Source organism: Gnatocerus cornutus, chromosome 5, assembly GCF_029298725.1.
Source record: "Gnatocerus cornutus isolate USDA-ARS CGAHR chromosome 5, icGnaCorn1.1, whole genome shotgun sequence".
NCBI classification, from domain to species: domain Eukaryota; kingdom Metazoa; phylum Arthropoda; class Insecta; order Coleoptera; family Tenebrionidae; genus Gnatocerus; species Gnatocerus cornutus.
In genome coordinates this window covers 18,879,734-18,899,987 of record NC_142237.1, presented here as the reverse complement: position 1 = coordinate 18,899,987, position 20,254 = coordinate 18,879,734, and the positions used below count along the sequence as shown (strand labels likewise).

The 20,254-nt window shown below is 35.1% G+C and overlaps 2 protein-coding genes across 3 annotated transcripts; both read right to left on the bottom strand.

Annotated features, from left to right (window-relative positions):
• Positions 1-679: 679 nt before the first annotated feature.
• On the bottom strand, positions 680-10,770 carry LOC148175438 (uncharacterized). Of its 2 annotated transcripts, XM_088036455.1 has the most exons (6): positions 10,513-10,770; positions 2,830-3,280; positions 2,494-2,604; positions 2,295-2,369; positions 1,102-1,311; positions 680-1,055 (listed from the first exon to the last, which is right to left on the bottom strand). In XM_088036455.1, the coding sequence occupies exons 1-6, from the start codon at positions 10,666-10,668 to the stop codon at positions 976-978; spliced, it is 1,083 nt and encodes a 360-aa protein (XP_087892581.1). In that variant the 5' UTR covers positions 10,669-10,770; the 3' UTR covers positions 680-975. The 2 variants fall into 2 exon arrangements, with proteins under 2 accessions (XP_087892581.1, XP_087892582.1); XM_088036456.1 differs by lacking the exon at positions 2,295-2,369 and having other exon boundaries at positions 10,513-10,769.
• A 1,431-nt stretch (positions 10,771-12,201) lies between these two features.
• LOC148175437 (outer dynein arm-docking complex subunit 4-like) lies at positions 12,202-13,715 on the bottom strand. The gene is made up of 2 exons (XM_088036458.1): positions 12,949-13,715; positions 12,202-12,884 (listed from the first exon to the last, which is right to left on the bottom strand). Exons 1-2 carry the CDS (start codon positions 13,378-13,380, stop codon positions 12,282-12,284), a joined length of 1,035 nt encoding a protein of 344 aa, XP_087892584.1. The 5' UTR covers positions 13,381-13,715; the 3' UTR covers positions 12,202-12,281.
• Between the last annotated feature and the right edge of the window lie 6,539 nt (positions 13,716-20,254).

Genomic DNA, 20,254 nt, shown 5'->3' with positions numbered 1-20,254 from the left:
GAGGAATTGTATTGGCAGAGTTCTAATCTCCATGCGCTCCTGTGCTTGACAACAATGTTGCTAGGCAACCAGCAACGCGTCACTATCCATTTCATCGGAATATTTGCATGTAGACTTGATTTTTGGGTGGAAGAGACTCATAACGGGCCATTGGTTTGTTATGACTTGTTTGGACTTGATTTTGATGAGGAAAAAGAATTGGATATTTCTTCATTGTTTTCGACTCCAAGCGCTTTGTTTTTATCGCTCTTGGTTGGATTTATACAAGGAACTGGCTAAAACAGTGCAGCTCATTGAAATAGACCCAATAAAAAGGAAACTAATAAATTTTTAACGACAGGATGCGCTTGGTCGGGCGGATCATTATCATGACAGTGTTTATCTTCTAAATTGGTTTACAAAAAAAATAGATTCCGAGTTGAATTACAAGATTATTTGGAGTGTAAAACGTGGAAAAATAAACCGGGCAGTGTCAAGGCTGACCTTTTGGAGAGCGATGACAAGTTTTTGTCTTCAATTCCTCAGTTTTTAGCTCTCACTCATTATATTCTTTAAATCCTTTTGGCTCTTAGATCTTCCTCCCCAAACTCTTCAAAGGCTCAAGATTTCTTGTGGTCTTTGGAAGTTTTCGGCTCTGTAAAGACTTTTGTATTGAGATCTTTCCAAGAAGACAAAACTCTTTATAAATAATTGCCTTTTATTGAAACGTTTAGTCTTACAGTTAGTTTTCCAACGCAACATTAACTCCTAATCGATTGTCTCTAAACAGCCTAATATAACTTCAATAAATAGGTACTTGTAACTGTTAGCATGAACAAATGAGAGACTCTTTGGTCCTTACAACAAGCGCCTACCACACACAGGTAAAACGCCTATAAATTGATAAACATACAAAAATAACGAAAAATAAATACATGTCTTATAAATGATTCGATAACTGCAGCAGTTAATATCTAAATGACTAGTCCATCTCAACTAATGATATCTGCGATTATCATTAGGACCACCTCGCCACACTCTTCTGTCGTCTCTTTGAATGTCACTATATGAACGCTCTGAAAGAACCAAATTAGTTTTGACTACGTGTGTCTTTAAATTTACCTCTAAATTTCATAAACTGGATGTCTTGAACATTGGGGACGTTCCGTTTGAAATTGGAAGTTTCCCTAGTTGAACGGAAGGAGCCCATTCCCATCCCTCTGAGCGAAGGGGGTTGAATGCACAAAACGTCTTGGTTCATCCGGTATGACTTTATCGATGGGGCTTCAAGGGTGCTATCGTCGTAGGTGTTAATGTCGATGTCAGTTAAAACTGAAAGAAAAGCGAGTTTTTAGAAACGCTCGTTAACGTCAGTTGCGACGTTAAAAAGTATCATTTGCAGAGTTCATGAAGTGTGGAACTAGCATTAGAGATAATTCCCGGTAGAAACTGCAAAGTGAACAGTTATGTGCAATGTTCTAAGCTTTATTTTTATCTAGCTGACCGTAATAAAACAACAGTCTTATCTCCATCTACTAATTAAATACGAATAAATTTATCTTACTGTGTAACTAACATTTCAGGATTATGGAAAAAACGTCTTAACTTGTGTAAACAGCTTAAATTAAAACGTTGCCATAACTGTAACACCTGTTGTACTTGAAGCGGTTGTAGTAATTACATCATGGAGGTACAGTAAGGGAAAGTATGACCTTTATTTGGCTGCGGTGACAAGGTTCTAATTGCTTTCACACGGAGCAACACTGACATTTTACGTTAATTTTCAAAATGCGGAGCGCGACAGTTTAGCGTAGAAAGTGTACATTAGTAGAAATCTTGAGATTAGAACAAAGAAAAATCCAAGCTGGATTTATAGACAGGCTTCTGAAAAGGCTAAATTTACTCTTTTTGTCGTCGGTGAGTTGAAGTGTGTCACAAAGTGATCTCAGACACTGATTCATCGCGATTTCGGTAGTTCGGTGTGCAAATATAGTTGACTAAAGAGCGGGTTTTATGAGAAATGCATGTTTGCTAACTGTTTTTTTAGATGTCTCATAGCTTGCAAATAAATTGCATATTTTGCTTATCTAAGAGATAAAATAACAAGTCTAAAGAAATGTGGCTTTTAAATTTTTCGTTCGTCAAGTTTTGTTCGTCAGTTCCGTAGATCATCAGTTTAGAAGTCCTAAATTTTTTTCTTCAAAAAAATTTGCATTATTATGTTCTCAAAAACTCTTAGTATTGGAAGCGAAACGAATAGAACAGTACAGCACAGCAAGCTAGAGCCCCAGCTGCAAAAAACCAAAATCACTTACTCTTTTTTTTTCTAAACGAAAACGGCTGGTATCTCCAACTCTTTGCTTTGTGTTTTTTGTTCTCATAGTTTTTGCCTTGAAAAAAAGCAGTTTGTTAAGTGCAGAAATGTTAGTAGAGACATAAAGAGGACAAACACAATTAATGTAATAATAACAGTGAGCGTAAAAATTCTTCTGCAACAATTTTCATTTTACTTACGAGATAGTCTGTTATCGAGAGTAGGATGCTCCCAATCCCTGTCACTAGGGACCCAATCGCGTCTTCTTACTGTGTCCTGTTTCACTGTGTCTATTGGTAATTGCCTCAACGCTGCAATAAAGTGAATATATGAGGATATGAAGTTTTGAGAGATAAAATTGGTTATGGGTTCCCTAATGCCCCAATAAATAAATACAATGTCAAGGCTCGAAAATTGAGACAGCTTTAACGATCGTTGGCAAATATTGTGACACCCAAGTTTGGAATTTCAAGGATTATTTTGTTTGATATTTAGATAATATTGATTAGTTCCACCAAAACAAATAAAAAACTTACGCAGTTTGTGGTGAGGCAACATCCACTCCCCTAGCGATCCTGTGACGTTATTATTATCCCTATTCTTCCCGTCGTGTGAGTGCCTCATCGCTTTCCTCTTTTCCTTACTCAAATGTGTGCATTCTTCTATTAATTCGAACCAGTCTTCCAATCCTTCTGGAGTCCTCAAGTAGATTTTCCCGTCTCTTCCCAAAACCAACGCGACAATACTGTAAGTCTTCTTATTCTCCCATTCCACTCGTTCAATGTCAACCAACTTGACTTTGAAGAGAAACTGCCCCATTTCTGATATTTTATCAGCCCCAGAGGCCCTTTGAAAACAATACAAGTAATCCCTCGTCAATATAAAATAGCGTTCTTTCCATCTACTGAAGAGCTTCTTTCGTTGTTGCCAGAGAAGGCCTCGTTTGATCGTGGCAGTCGACTCCTTTCCAAAATTCGAAAGAAGAGACTGCAAAAAAGAACCTCATGAAAACTCGTCTAGTATTTATTAAGATGCTTAAGATGCCCCAGGGAACCGACTCGGGGAAAACATTAATAAACAGTATTACCACCAAAACGGAGCGAAAAACGTCAATACAGCGTTCGCAGAATTCTATTGGATTTTACATACCAAAAGTAGTTATCTTGTGGTGCGAGATAAAAATGCTTGCGGTCGTTGTCCCGGAAGACTTCGACCGATTTGCATCCGCTTAAACTGCGAAATTAGTTATGATGTGACTTTTATATTGAGAGAAACGAGGGATTAATTTGAAACGCCACTATTTTCAGTTTGCATTTAGTATAAATCGTCCTCAAATGGAGAGGAAAAACTTTCTTGCTCTTATTTATGGATGGAAATATGCGAAAGGTAAATAATCGCCAAAGAATAAATATAAGGCTCAGCTCAAAGTTTTATCGTATTTATTGAGCTCCCAGCGATAGGCAGGAGATACGTAAATTTATGTTTGTTCAAAATATACAGAGGCGACACGTGTTGAGTTTTTTTGGTTTTCTTTTGTTGATTCACTCATTCGCATTTTTTTTATCTTCATTCCTTGAAAATGTAAGAATAATTTCAGGTTCTCAAGTTTTAAATCTTTTTAATTTTAAATATCTCAAGGTTTTCGGGGTGTAAATTAGAACTTTCACATTAGAAATTCCAATACTCTCATTTTTTCCTCTTTGATTTCCCAGTCAATCGATCCATAACATCTCAATTTTTCCAGAATTTGGAGACCTAAGAAAAGTAGATCATTACAACTGGAATTGCACCATTATTGATCTGCCAAGGAAGTAGGTTACAATGCAATTTACAATAACTAAAAATAAGCTTTCAAGAAATCAGGCCTTTCTTTTGCTAGCTCGCGTCAACCCCATTTTCCCTTTTATTCGGTCATTGTCCGAAAATGCAATGTAAAAATACCCACCACTACAAGCTATTGCTTTTAGAGATTTATTAAAACAGTTCGAAACGTGAAGAATGCAGACTGCATTCATATAAATGCGAATTCCTCCTTTTTCAGTCTGGAATTTAGATGATCCAGACTGCAATTTGGAAATGGATACATTCTTGTAATAAGGTTTCCCCTAGTTTACATATTTCGTACCTCCAGTTTTACATGGAAAGATAAACAATAATAAACAGAAAGCCGCTTTTTGTTCGTTATCAAGTGTGATAGCGAGGAAGGAAGTTCTGGCTTCTGACTTACCATTTTTATCTATTTTTAAAAGTGCGGCGTTGTTAATAATTGTTGGAAACTTAATTGCTACATGAGAGATGAGCGTGTCCGAGGAGGATGTCGCAAGAATAGAGAGATGGAAGGATAGAATTCATAATAGGCAAAACTCGCATGAAGTATGCAAATTTATAGATACGGAAAAAGGAAATAGGACACTATTCTTACATCCAGCTGATAAATAGAGTGCATTTATGCGCTTGGATGCAATAAATATGGTAATGCAACGAGAAAAATTCTAGTATCAGTAATTTCAGACAGTAATAAAAATGATAACTTTCTTAAATTCGCGTAGAAAGTAAATAAAATTCTTGATGGGTATTGTTCCAAAACCGACAAAAGTAGGACTTTGATTTTTACATAAAACTAATCTCCATCATTACTTTGTTGCACTGCAACAGTGATAATTATCAGAGAAAGTACAACAGGTGGAATGATTTTGTTGCAATTAGAACTGAAAACTCGCAGGTGACACAATTATAGTTTATTATATTGGCTCGACCTAGTTTATGGTTATCAATTGGTTAAACAAATGACGTATTTTAGGGGTATCTTAGTTCGCTTTCTCTAATTTCGTTACGTTAGCCGCCGACGAGCCACTTAATGCGGAAGAAAGTAATCAGTCCTTTGTGATAAGTTTACGTAAAACGTGACACAAATATCTTAATCCGAAGTCATACAACAATTTGACCCGCTTCGATTCTTGAGATCAAACGACCGCCTCGGCCTTGCAAAATTACCAAATCCCGAGGAAACCGGAAGGATGTGTTGCGAAATCTCATTATGAGCAACACCACAATTGCTCACTCTCAATAAATATCGTTTATTATGACGCCATCACCAATGCTAATTACAAGATGCAGTATGTGTCATCCTGTAGCGGAAAGACGATGCAAACGCAGAATGCCAATCAATACGACACCGTTTAAAAATCGCAACGATTTCCTGCGTAAATCGTAAAATGATGATTGGCACCGCCTACGCGCGTTGCTTATTGTTTAGATGGTAATATCTGACACCCCCACGACAGTCACAATGATGACACATCCGAGATAAAATAAATGGGGCTAAATTTAGAAACTTTGGGGGATTTTCTTTGACCACTTTCGTAGAGTTGCGTCATTTTGAGTAATTGTCGTTCGATACTCAATCAGTAGTTTGTAAACTTTATCGTGTCTTACATAATAATCAGTCATAACAGGAAGTTCGGCTGTGTTAAAAAGACATGTGAGTAATGGCGATTGGAATTCCATTGTCCGAAAATTGGTACCGTGAAAGTGGTTTTGGTGAACGATCGATTTTGGTTCTTTGGATTTATGCCGCAGATTTGCGAAAATTTTCACGTTCTTTAGGTTTCTTTAAGTGTCCCGAACCTCTTTCACGTCGTTAAAATTTTCTAGATCTTTTATTTTTTGGATAATATACAGTATGTCCCCGGATTGAGTTCACAAGAAGGAAAAAAACGTTATTTTTCATTTAACAAAAAAATTACAAAGGAATAATATTTTTTGCTTAATTTAAAATAAATAAATCTTTAATTAAAACTTTAATATTATCAAGCTGTGTTCTTAAAATCGAAAAAACAAAAAATAACTAAGAATTTTTTTATTTTTAATTTAGCAAAAAATGTCAAAGGAATGAAATTTGTTCCTTAACTCAAACCAATTTCCACTATTTGATTGACCCATTACCTGTTTTAGCACATAGTTCAATTCAAACTCGTAATTCTTTAAGACTGTTTCGAATTTTCTCAATTATTGTTAAGGATGCAATTGCATTTTTTTTCGAATTTTTTAATGCTTACACATTATTGGGTAAATTTTTCTTTAATCTTTAAAGCACTATTTGATATTGTGAACCCACAGCCTGCTATTATTTAAATACGATTACAAAATTTAATAAATAAAAATAATGAAAAAATTAATTTTAAGAGTACAAACTCATAATTTTGAAATTTTAATTGCAGATTTATCTGTTTTGAAATAAGCAAAAAATGTTATTCCTTTGTCATTTTTTTGTAAAATGGAAAATAAACTTTTTTTCCCTCTTGTGAACTCAATCCGGAGACATTGTATAATTTCATTCTCTTATTTTGTGGTAAAACGATTTAAAAAATTGTGTAATAGACACCGGATCTTTTAAAACTTAATTTAAAATTTTCATTAATATTTAAGGTCAAAAATTCCCACCTCTCAATCTAACAAAATAAGATCCTATTTTATGCCGCTTTTCCATCTCAAAACTTTTGACGTTTGCACGCCAAAACGCTAATTTATCAAGTCGAGTGTGTAGAAAGCTGAAAATTGGAATAACGCATTTTCACCTTCAGATTTGATTTCCGCCTCTTTGAACAAAGAATTGAATATTTGATCGATCGGAGCACCTCTACGTGCTTTTCCCCATTACTCAATCAACTCCAATTTTCGCAATTACTTCAAATTTAATTAAATAACTCGATCCGGATTTCACAGAAAATTGCCGCGTAAACACTATAATTTTTTGCTCCGACTTTGACACGAACCAATTTCTATTTGCGAGTTTTGGCGAGCAAAAGTAGATGCCTATAAATGGGAATGCAAGTCATGGATAACGATGAAATAAAACGTACAACTCGAGGTAGCAAATTTCTCTCGATGCATTAATAATAAGTTAGCTGCTGATTGTGTTCGCATGCAATGTTTTTTATTATGACACGGTTGAAGATAACGACATCTGATAATTCTAGGTTATCATTATCATAATAATTCACGCGAATTTTGACACTGGTTGGTTTTTTGAGCGATAAAGTTCGATGAAAAAACGCACACGTGTGTCTGAGATTAAACTAATCAGTGTCTTGTTTGTTGTGGTTTTTTAAGATTTACATGACCGGAAAACGTTATCATTTAATTGTAAACTTGATATTTCAACATGTTATTACTGCTTTCTAATAAGAGCCGACTGTTATTTAAAACAATTAAGCGTATTAATAAGCATTGATTGTTTCGGAAGTGTGTTCAGGGACTGTTTAATTACCAGCTATCGGACAAAGAGTTTTTATCGAACATGCACCGACTGACCATCGACTTTTCTCAACCGTCAAGACAAAGCTCTCATTAGAATTCGCCTCAATACCTAAAATATGGGAAATTCTTAATGCGATTAGCAGAGACGTGCCTGAAATTCCCCACCGCCTGTCTTCACCTCACTGTTGACTTGTAAGATTTTTCAGATAGTCTCCACGTTATCTCATCGTGTTGGGTAATAAGAATAAGAAAGAAATACGGCACCGCTTGGTTAAAATTCCCGCAGAGAGTTGCATTTTGTCTTTTTTCTAACATTTTCATTCATGACAGCTAATTGCCCATCACCAAGGCTAAACACACATTGTCGTCTGCAATTGAAAACATGCAAATCAACGGTTGAGAAGTTACTAACTTTAATGTGAAAAAGAAAGCGCTGTCATTATTCATCATTGTTGTCTAGTCTCTTCTCCGGGTGGGTCAACGGAACTCTAATTTTAATAATGACAAGATCACAGTGTTAAATGAGTTGATTGGTGTTAAAACGCTGATGAATCATTTCGTGCTTATGTCATAAAGGAGAGATTCGCGGAGAATGTTTCATGTTTCGACAAAATGTAGTCTGTGCAACGCGAATTCTGCTCGATTTTAACAGTTTAATTGTGCTAATCAGTGGCACTGACTCAAAGATGTTGAAGAAAAAACGAGGAATTGTTGAAGCGTGCTGGATTCGTATTGTTCTTAGATTTACGGTGTTTTGCAGTCAAGGTTTTAAAGTTGCAGATTGTGGGATTGCAGTTTTTGAAGGCCTTAGATTCCTACATTCGTTCTCGATTTCTAATGAAACGTGCTTGACGGTTTTTGGGTTGTCTCGTTTTCCTCAATATCAAAAGTTTCTCAGAATTTTAGAATTTTCATTTTTGTACAATTTCTCATTTTCCTACAAGCCTAGTTTTTGACAGATTTTTATTCCTTGAATTCGAGAATCTAAGAAGCCAAAAAAGGAGTGAAATCAGTAATGATATTTTTCTACTCCTGTTATAGTAATCTACAAATTACAAACGGTTGTCTTTCAAAGTAAATCCATGGTTACACACACTGCAACGTAATGACCAGTGGGTAATATATATAATTACATAATAGTGCAGAGGAATAGCAGTTGCTGTGGATGTCATAAAAATTTGTCAAAATTGACATTTGCAATTTGTATTGGTGTGTTTCATCATGATCAGTGACTCCGAGTGTGAACTGCAAGCTACACCCCCAAAATTGCGGCACAAGCAGTTAGTGCAACTGATGATCTTATGTCGAAAATGTTAAAAGAGCGGTTTGAGTCGGTGTATAGCAAGTTCATGACCTGACGTGCGGGCGGCGGAGTGCAGTCCTTCTCCAAGAGTGTTTTACTAGCGTATTTTGGCAAGTTAAAACAAGATTTCAAACCTGCTTCGTCCCTATGGGCTTTTTATTCAATGTTGAGACTACGTTAACCTTCAAACACGTCGTTACTATTGCAAATTACGAGAAATTACGGGGATACTTGATGAGACAATCGGATGGATTCAAGTAATTCATAGTTTACTATAACAGGAGTTGAAAAACATTGTGAAATTGTTCATAATTTGTGAAAATGGTTCTTTGTTCTTGTTGAGTTGTTCCTTATAATAATGTTTGAATTAACAATGTCTTAATAAAAATCATGTAAAATTCAACTTTAGTTGTAATTTATCAAAAATAATCGAAAAAAATTTCACGGCTGCGGGAAAGCAAGTCGTAGAAAAAGTATAGTACGCAACTCGGGGGTAAGGCCAATTACGCTCTCGTGGAATTATAGCGCTCGGCTTCGCCTCGCGCACAATTTTTCCCCTCGTGCGTAATTGGCTTCTTACCCCACACGTTGCGTAATATACTATTAAACTTCCAGGAACAGATTACTTATCTTGACATCATAAAAATTCGGAATCTAAAACCAGATAAAATCATGTAAAAACCCACAAATTTGGACCTGTGCCACGAAATTTCAGGTTTTTCTTTCAAATCACCCCACTAAATAGCTCAAACTCATTATGATGATTCTTCACTTCTAAAACGCTTCATTCACAAAATTGTGCTCGCCTTACTTCGCATAATTTTTAAAGCATTTCACATAACTTGCATTGTGACGTAACTTCCACTAAAAAATTTACAGTGAAAAGTATCGATTAGTCGTACGCTTAACGCGAGTATATTTCCTGTAATTTCCTTCATTAAAAATACCACTTAGATGTGTAATCGCACAAATCTATTAATAAAACCAGCTTTGATATTGTTGTAATTCGTGATAAACTCGGAAACAATTATTTACTTTAATAGTTTGGTGATCTAATCAAAAAGAGTTAGTGAGTCAGAAGAAAATTTTCTTACCATCAATCAACTGCAAACACCTTATCACTATTCCAAAGTTTCTGTTTGTACGACAGGGACGGAAAAAGGGGTGTTTTCGCCCTAATGGCTACTGAAATATTAATGTCACTCTCGACCTGTTTGGACTTCCATGCAAATGACTCCGTCACCGACATTCTCTTTTAAACGGCAATTTACTTGGGACGTCACTATTTAAACAAATTCACAGGGCACGACGAAATACGAATTTTAAGCACAGCCCAGTTACGCGATGTAATTATCGTGCTTTCTCTCGAGCGACTTTTCTGGATAAGAAAGTGAGAAAGGTACGAAATTTTTGAGTCGCGGTTTTCCCATCTCCAGACACAATTCGCGCAAAAACGCCTCCGGAATGTCACAGCATGTGTCGCTTTATCGTTTTTTTCCTTAACATGTGGTTGTTTTCGCACCCAATTCGTTAACATTATCAATGCAGTGGCAGAGCTTGAAATAACTTGACCTTCCTTGTTTGATGAGAGTTAATCAAAAATAAATAAACGTCAGGAGTCCGATCACGATAACGATACACTCTGTATGTTTCCTACCTGCGTGTATTCCGGCCTTTGGAAGTGCCTCCTATCCCTTTCGTGCCCTTCTTCGTGCCTCAACAAGACCCTTTCCACTCTTGCCAATATAGGAGAATCCAAGACTCCGGAGGGTCGCTCCGGGGGTCCGGTATCGGTCTCAGTTTGCACCAACATCGCACTGAAATGAAATGGAGTGCGCGACTGACGAGGTTTTTAACTGGTGTAGCTCGAGCAACGAACGATAGACGACTGAAGTTAGTGGAATATCTACTACCTTCGAGCGTTGAGTAGTGGAGCGATATGCGCTCCTTAACACGGAAATTTCGATGGAATTGGGAATTTCGAGGAAGCAGAGGGAAATTGGGATAGTTCCCGAATGTTGGAAAGCATTATTTGTGATTTTGGTCTGCTCAAAATTGGGAGAATCGTGTGGAAAAATCGACAAACAGAGGCGAAACCACGAAGGCAAGAATTTAAATACGCTGGAGAAATGCGTCATTAGAAGCAATTGAAACAGAAAAAGGGTCGAAAAAAAGAATCGTAAAAACACATTTTTTTTAAGGAATTTTCGAGAATTTTTGCAATTTTCTTAGATGTTTTTTTTATATACAGGGTGGTCCAAGTTGAGGTTTTTCTTTAGGTTTGGGAAAATGTACAGAATTCAGAGAATCTAAAAAGTCGTAGCGATTCGACACCAAAAAGAACGAGTATGAATAAACTAAAGAAGATGAAGATAATATCATGAGGAACAAAAACAACGAAAGAAAATAAGATAAAGTTCTTCTTGTTCTTCGTTCTGTTTTTAACTTCTCCTCCGCCATTTCTTCGAATCAGCCACTTTTTGAGTAATCTCTACAAATAAAGCTTAATCTTCAGATAAGATAAATTTATTTGCAGTCCCAAAACCAAACTTATTGATTATTTTCTGCATTATTCCCTGATAAGCTGGCGCCGAATTTCGTAACACTTTCCATTGTGCTGCATTTCTCTCGATCTCCATCTAAGGCCTCCATAAATTTAAAATGCAATAAAATGAATTCTAGTAATCACTCGTTCTAGTTTAATTTATTCTAGAACTGGTTCAAATTAAATTACACTTCTTTTTATCGAAGTTATGTCTTTTATAATAACATAACTTTTACTTTTTTTGTCGACAGGGAAAAGTTCATTATCATAAAATCTCGTTTGAAGTTATTGGTTTTAGCACGTTTAATTTATGGAGCACCTGAAGCAAAGTCGCTACAGTCTTCAGAATTTTGCACAACTTTCGGTGAAGTGAAATTAAAGTGCACTTTTACATAAATCGCAGTGGAGCGTTGAACAATTTGTGCGTATTTGTGCATTACCACACTGTCTAATATTTGGTTTGAAACGTTTCGAAATTACCTCAAACACGGTCCTATGCTCGCTTTAATTATCTCATTGCACTTGAGTAATCTTCCATTTGTTATATCTTCTTCATCGCGTTTCTCTTCGTTTTTATGCGCACGTGCTGTTTGTGATTTCTAATGACATTGTTGAAAGCAATAAACTCTACGACAAACAGGAATTGTTTTTATCTCTATGTAAATTAATCTCAGCGTTAAGGTTATTCAATAGTAGCAAAATATGACAATATTTTCGAGCGTCTTCAAGGTACCGAAAAGTCATAAATTTTAATGTCACTGTTGAGTTTATGTGTAATCTTTATTAACATCACAAGTCCTGCATGTACAAATTTAAAGAAACTCTGATAACTCTTATCTAGTAATTACTGCCGATAATGTTAAATTTGCTCTACTTTGTTATCATTTTAAATGCGCGGGTAATTGCTGTCTCCAAAACTCCTGCCGTGCGTTTAAATAGTCGACGGTCTCCTCGATGGTCTTCACCACTCCCGAGTCGTCTTCTTTGAATTTACACTTAAGATTGGGGTTCTTCATTAGGTTATCCAGGTACTCCTTATCAGGTCCCAGCTCCCTCAACAAGCGACTCTTCCTCCCGGACTTGCTCCGGGAGCCCCGAGTCTGACTACTCTTCCCAGATTCGCTACTGCTCACTTTAGATTTCTCCGTGCGACTCGACGAAGGTTTAGGTGTTAGGAGGTTGGAAAAGACGTTCGGGGCCCCAATCGCGTTCTCGATAGCCTTCTGCGCTTTATGAACTCCCAATTTAAAGTCTTCGTGATCTGGCCTGATGTGAAGTCCTCTATGATAGTACATAAGACTGTGTTCAAAGTCGCCGAGGTAGTACAGAGCCTCAGCTTTCTGGTAGATTGCCCGGAGGTATGCTTTGTCGATGTTGAGGGCCGTTTCCGCGTCTTCGAGGGCCTTCTCAGGTTGTCCCAGAAGAATGTAACACTTACTGCGGGCGACGAGAGCGCTTTTCTCGGCGGGGTTCAGCTCCAGAGCCTGGAAAAAAAATGGTCATAAACAACTTGGTACATAATTAAGAAAGTGCGTCGACTTTTAGAACCTTTGAAATAAAGTTAACAGCGATCTGAAGATCCCCGCGGCACATCTCGTAGTGCCCCAGCGCTAGAAACGTTCCCGGCTCAGCCTCCTCGGGTATCTGCAAATTCTTCGTCCGGTCCTCCTTCCTCTTCAACTTCAAACTCTGTTTTATATCTTTCGATCCCATGTTGACCGCCGCCGCCCTGTCTTTGTCGCAGTACAACTCCTCGTTTTTCCTCCCACTGCGCCTCTTCCTCTTCTTCTTCTTTTTTACCTCTTCGTTGACTTGTTCGGGGGACATTGCGTCCTCAGGTTTCTTCTTTTCTTCCTCGTCAGCTTTGTCAGGCTCTTCGGGTTGGGTTTCTGCTTGTTTACTCGGATCGACTGTTATCCCCACGAAACTCTGGAGGAGTTCCGCCTCCATTCTTGCAATTGATTGCACTTCCTCGGCCATGTTAATTGGTAAAAGCGGGTGCGATATAATTACCACAGTTTGGTGAATATTGAGTGGATTTATTGGGAATTAGCACTAATAATCGGATTCGGGTTGCGAAAATCGACACTCTTGGCGTTGGTTTCTATGGATACTCAGGTGTGATCAATTTTAACCATGGCACCCAATATCGCACTCTTCGGCGACACCTCCCCTTTTTAAGGGTGGAGTAATTGGCTGGCTTATCGGCGGGTTTTGGTGATCGGTTTGAAGAGGGAAGAAATTAAATTGAAAATCGGAAATTCGGCGTTTGTTCAAAATTTGAAAGCGTTTGAAAGCACTTTAATTCTGGCTATTCTTCATTTGTTTTAGTGTTAGCGCCATAGCAATTAGGTCCATTTAAAGAAGATTTTTCTTGTAGTCTGATTATTAATTGTACCAAATTACAAAATCACAGAGCAAAAACACAAATTTTTAAATTCTTTTAATTTTAAAAAGTACCAAAACATTTCAGAACTTTTTCTAACGCCTGTCTCTGACAATTTTGACACTATAGAAATGAAATATAGGTAGGTCACTAATCTTTACTCGTTCGTTGTACCAAAATTAAAAAATATAGAGGCAAAAAGACAAATTTTAGAAATTTTTATTTTTATGTGTGTAATAAACCAAAATATTTTTTCTAGAACTTCTAACTTAGAAAATTTGCTTTCTGGGGCGCGAGTTCTAGAGCACCCTGTTCTAAAATTCAAAAATATAAATCCGAGAAAACGAATTTTAGAATTTTTTTTATAATATACTAAAAAATTTCAGTATTTTTTTTAAAGACCTTTAACTTGAAAAATTTTTGGGATACGGCCAGCTTTAGGAATTACTAATAACCCGTTTGTTAAATGTACCAAATTTCAAAAAAACACATTTTTTTTAATCTTTATTTTATAAGAAACCAAAAAATTTAAATGTTTTCTTCTAGAACCTCTAACTTGACAAATTTTTACTGTACGGCCATAAAATTTTAGAACATAAAATTTTGACCCGTTTGTTAACAGTTCCAAAATTTAAAAATATAGATAAAAAAAATGGAATTCAAATATTATTAATTTTATGATAAACCCAAAAATTTCGGTATTTTCTTCTAGGATCTCTAAACTGGAAATGCATATCGGTACGGCCATGAAATTTTAGGACGTTACTAATTTTGACCCGTTTGTGCACCAAAATTCAACAATATACAGGGTGTTTTTGAAATGCATCTACAAAAAGCGTGTAGTAATGCCTTGACACAATTTGAGCCTATTAAGAGAAAAAAGTTTCAGTAAAAGTTTTGTTGTTTTCGAGTTAAAATGACACAAAAATTTCAATAAATTTGCTTGTGCGCCACTGATTTTAAAAGTTGAGAAACTCAAGTTGCTGGTTGCAGGAAACAAGCCATTCCAGGTGCGTTTTTTGCCAGTGGTGTAGAAAGTTCGTGGATTGGGGTTAATTTTACCTTGTCAGTTTTTGACCTAAAAATTGGTTTTTCATACTTCATACTCCTTCTGGAATAGCACAAAAAAATTTGTCCATGCATTTCAAAAACACCCTGTAGATCCAAGGAGACGAATTTTATAATTTTTTATTTTTATAATAAACAAAAAAAAAACAGTATGTATTTTCTTTTAAGACTTCTAATTTGGAAAACTTCTATTGTACAGCCATGAAATTTTCAAATATTACTAGTTTTGACCCATTTGTTAACACTAAAAACCAAAATTCAAAAATATAAAGCCAAAGAGACAAATTTTTAAAATTTTTGTTTATAAAAAAAAACAAATTTTATATTGTCTTCTAAAACCTCTAAATTGCAAAATTTCTACGGTATGAAATTTTAAGCGATCACTAATTTTAACTCGATTCTTGACTGCACCAAAATAAAAATTATAGAGCTAAGGAAATAGAGTTTTTACTATAGGATGTAGCTCACTACTTTTATCCTATTTGTTAACTGAATCAAAATTCAAAATACTAAAGCAAAAAAAAAACAAATTTTATAAATTTACGTACAGGCTGTTTATGAAATACACTACTAAAAATTAAACATGATCTTTGGGAGCCTTAAGAAATCGAAATGACTATTTTTTAATGATAAAAAAGAAAACACTTTTACCACCTACTTGGAACACCACTGATGAAAATATCCACCTAAAAGAACAAACGTTGGATTGTTGCTAAATAGTCAAGATTATATTCTTTAATCCAGTAGCGAACTAAAAATTTTTACCAAATATTCGATTTATTTTGTCTCGAAAACGAAAAGACTTTTATGTACGTTTTTTGTCAATTGATTGTAGTTATTTATCTTCACCAATTACCGTGTTTTGTTTGGTAGTGTATTTCAAAAACACCCTGTATATTTAAAATTTAAAAATTCTGAAAATATTTTATATTTTTTACACGAGAATAGTGTTGATCCTATATCAATGTAATTTTAAGAGGTTACTAGTTATCTGTTTTATTGGTCGTGGTGATTGAATTTGAGAAGTGTACTACCAGTGGCTTTTTTATTAGAGATAAATTACAAAATTATACAATAAAGCAGATAAATTTAAGAAATTTTTATTTTTAGGTGTAACCAAAAATAGAAAATCTTCGGTCTATTCAAATTCGACCTCATCCTTTTAGCAACCTTCCAATCCTTCATCGTTGATATGTAATTTAATTAACTAAAACGTGGCAAAGTTTTCTCGTTTTTCCCTTCCTCGTCAATGGCTGCAATAACAATATTAAAACGGCGCTCGCATCCATTTCTCTGTCCCAATTTGATTAAACCCGGAATAACCGTTGAATTTTGATTGAAAGTTGCTTAGCTAATCAAGCAAGTTCAGTTGTTGCATGTAATCCACGTCTAAATTTAATCCTTCGAGATATCGTTTTGCTCGATACATTATTGCTATTTACTCAGTTACTGGAATTCTCAATTGCAGCCTAATTTATCGATTCAGAAATAATTCAGTCGGTGAATACAGCTAAAAGCACTCTAAATTTCAACTCTTGAAGTAAATAGTTGGGCTCACACGGTGCATATAATTAAAAATTTAGAATCGAGTTTCTTGAGTTTTTAAAAGGAGAGATAAAGTCGGTGTTTTATGGGCCAAACTAGGTAAAAATCCCGAAATCGTTTGAAATAACAATGAAGCACCTTGAACCCCCATTTAATCAGTGAAACTTTTCGTAGAAGAAATCGCAGTGTCATGCTTTTAAAGCAATATTATGCAGTTCCGGATGCGCAAACTTACCTTATTATACGAAAAGATGGCTTTAGACAAGTTCCCAACTTTAATGTGGCTATTTGCTTCTTCATACCACAGTTTGGATTCCTTCTTTTGGTTGGCGAGTTTAATCATAGACTCGGTCCGTTGTCGTTTTCTTTCATCCGCCATCGCTAGATTAACAAAAAAATTATTAAAAAGACCGTTTTCATTCCGGACTGATGGACTTTTCTCGTAATTATCTTCGCTTGCATGTTACAAAAGCAATTCAATTTCCGTAAATATTTTATACGTGATTTATATATACCTACAAGTTTTAAACACGAAACTTTGGAAATTGCTTTGCATCATTGTGGTTTTGTTTAAATTTTCTAGTTAATATTTCGGCCGTTTAGTCTTAATGAAACAAGTTTGAGCGAGGGAATTGTCTCTTTATTGATTGGAGATTTATTTGGGACCAAACATTGAGTCATAACTCGGAGACAAGTAATGCGACAGGAAATTATTGACGTAACAAATATAATGAGCACGGTAGCAATGCATAAATGGAGACAAAGAAGAATGGAGGAAGGAAACGTGTGTCGCAACATTTTTCAAATGATAAATAATATATAGAAAGGGGGGCAGAATTTAGAACGACATATGCGAAGTATCGGAGAAAAAATATGGAAATGGTTTTTACTGCCTTCATATTTAGAATATTGCAAATCGAATATTCTTGGAATGCTGTCGCGAGACATTGAAAATTTTTATCAATATAACTATTTTTAATTCATTTATTAGTGTAACTGTTTTTATTATGGAGCAAAAAGACAGATTTAAAAAAAAAACATGATAATAAAATTATAATTCTGGAACTTTATAGAGTTATGGCAATCAAATTTGAAAAGATTACTTCCTCCAACGTGTTACGTAAATAGTTACTTTTAAACAGTTTTAAGTGCACGAAATTTGCAGCGAAAAAGAAGATTTAAAATAGTTATTAGTGTACCAAGGCCAAAAAGTGTTTCTTTTTTGGCCGAGCTTATTTTAATGGCCGAGGCAATAGGCGAGGGCAAAATGGCACTTTTTGGTTGTGATACACAGAATATTTTTTAGGCGACATCATTAAATTTACAAGTTAATTATTTTTTATTTATGATTTGTTGATTTAATCATTTATAACAACTGAATAATTGGAAATATTTATGAATCCTTCAGAAAAGTTCATATTTTCTTTATTTACATTTGCCGTTTCGGCATGTGTAGCTTCACAATTTGTATAAATTAGGTTTAATGTGCTTTTTTATGTTGTTGCAGCAGCACTGCTATCCATGTTCATTTTCAATAATTCAACACGTCTTTGTTCCACTTTACAGCAGTTTGTCGATTTGATTTTACCCAAATAATTATAAAATTAGGGGTAATGTCGGTATCTTGATATAATATGCAAAAATATGGATAGATGGCGCCATTATAGATTGGCCAAAAATGATTGCGGCCAGAAAAGATCGGTTTCGAAGACTAAAAATTCCATTTTCAGTTTAAGTCGCCTAAAAAATTTATTTTGAGAAAAACTAAAAATTTTACATTTTAATTAAATTTGGCAGTTTTGGAAGTTATGATTATTAAATTTGGGGAAATTATTACTTTTGACTTGTTTCTAAAATGTGATTAAAAAAACCTAGAGCACAAAAATCATTTTATAAATTTATTTTTGAGCAAACTATTTTTTTTGTTTTATTAAATTTGACAGCTCTAGAAGTGCCAGACATAAAAATTTGGAAAAATTACAGTTTTGTAATTTCGACGACTTAAAAATATGTAATAACTTCCCCAAATTTCATAGCTGTAGTACTAAAATTATCAAAATTACGGATTTTATTGGAGGATATAATACACATTTTTTCATTTTTTTCATTTTGAGAAAAATTAAAATATGTGTTTGTGATATTTTTATTAAATTCGACAATTTTGGAGGTTTAAAAATTGTGTCAATCCAATTTGGAGAAATTACTACTTTTGACCTGTTTCTTAAATGTGCCAAACTACAAAATTATAAAGTAAAAAAAAGATGCTTAAATTTATTTCGACCATTTGCACAAGGTTTAATTAAATTTAAAAATTTAGAATTGATTAAGTAAATATATCCTAAAATCCCTCGACTTAATTAAATTACCCCAATTAAATTTAAATCTCGAAATTGATGTGACAAGTTAAAAGCCTCGAATGTGGTAATTCTCTTCATTCTTGCCAACCGAAGAAAATTAAATGAAATTACCATAAATACTAATAAATTGATACACCTCATCGCGTTTCCACAACACAACGAATTAATTCCATAAAAAATTACACTGACGCCAATCACATAGACAACAGGTACGTAATTCTACGCGAAAACACGTGAAATCTTAAGATAAAATTACATAAATTAACACACCGCGAATAACGAAATTTTTCCCACAAACTTCGTAATCGCTTTAAGGAAATGAGATCCCAAGAATAAGCTCGTGTTTCGTGTTAAAGTCGATCAAACTCACCTTGAAGTGGCTAACGTCGAGGAATTAAATCCAAGGACAGAAATCCTTTCGGGAAGGAACCATCTGCGATTGGGACCCGAAATCCGCGCGCGTTAAAGGGATTAGAACAAACTGATTACGGAAACGACCGCGAACAAAACCGCTTATAAACCAACCCCATACCGGGACAGGGGCGACTCGTACAGGTGTACTCGAGATGATTGACGCAATAATCGATTTGTTGAAATAGGAGGATTTTCTCGCGACCGGAAAAAGGATAAATTCGACTTGATTAGAATTAACTCTTTATTGCCCACTTAACATATAGAGCTGCTCATTATGGGTGAACCTATAGAGTCGTAACTTTAGAAATTCGCAGAATGCAGAAAGTGAAATTTATGTTAATCTTCAAGTTTGAACCACGTGAATTAAACATCCGCGGCTATTTTATCTAAGCATAAAATTATTGAAATAAAAATGTGGTCAGACACAATAAAACGAAAGAAATCAGCGGCCATAAAGTTAACACTTTTTTTCTGCTCTGTTTATCCCGAAATCGTTTCACTTCAAAGCCGCATAAACCTACGATTATATAAATATATTATAGGAAAAAAACTCCAATTTCTCTTGAAATGCAATAATCAATACAGTCCTAAGAAAATAAACACGATGTTAATTCATAATTCTTCGGTTGCGTGTCCGAAATTGTTCTCAACAACACGCGATTTGTCTTTGAAAGACTGTCCCCTGCTCCTCCTCGTTCCAGGGGCGTGCTATCGTTTTATTTGGGGGGCTATAAATCGAATTAACGTGCGAGTTAATTAAGGTGTAGGTACGATAATGATAATGCTTTGTTTGTAGGTCAAAGTTAGATGAGTATGCGCCACCTTTTATGCTTCATAATTCATTCACGAATGCGACTTCTTTCAAAACTTTTATGACGGTTTTATTGTTGCCTAAAATTATGTTGTGTGTCACTGTACAGTCAATATTGATTATTATTTATGGCAAATATTGTTTCGAAATGGGTAATTGAAAATTCGTGTGGAGGTTGTACGAGCGGTGTTTAATATTTGATCAATTCGTGTCAATGTGGTAATTACAAGAAGACGTGCAATGAGGGCTAGGCAATACAAAATACGCAGAAAC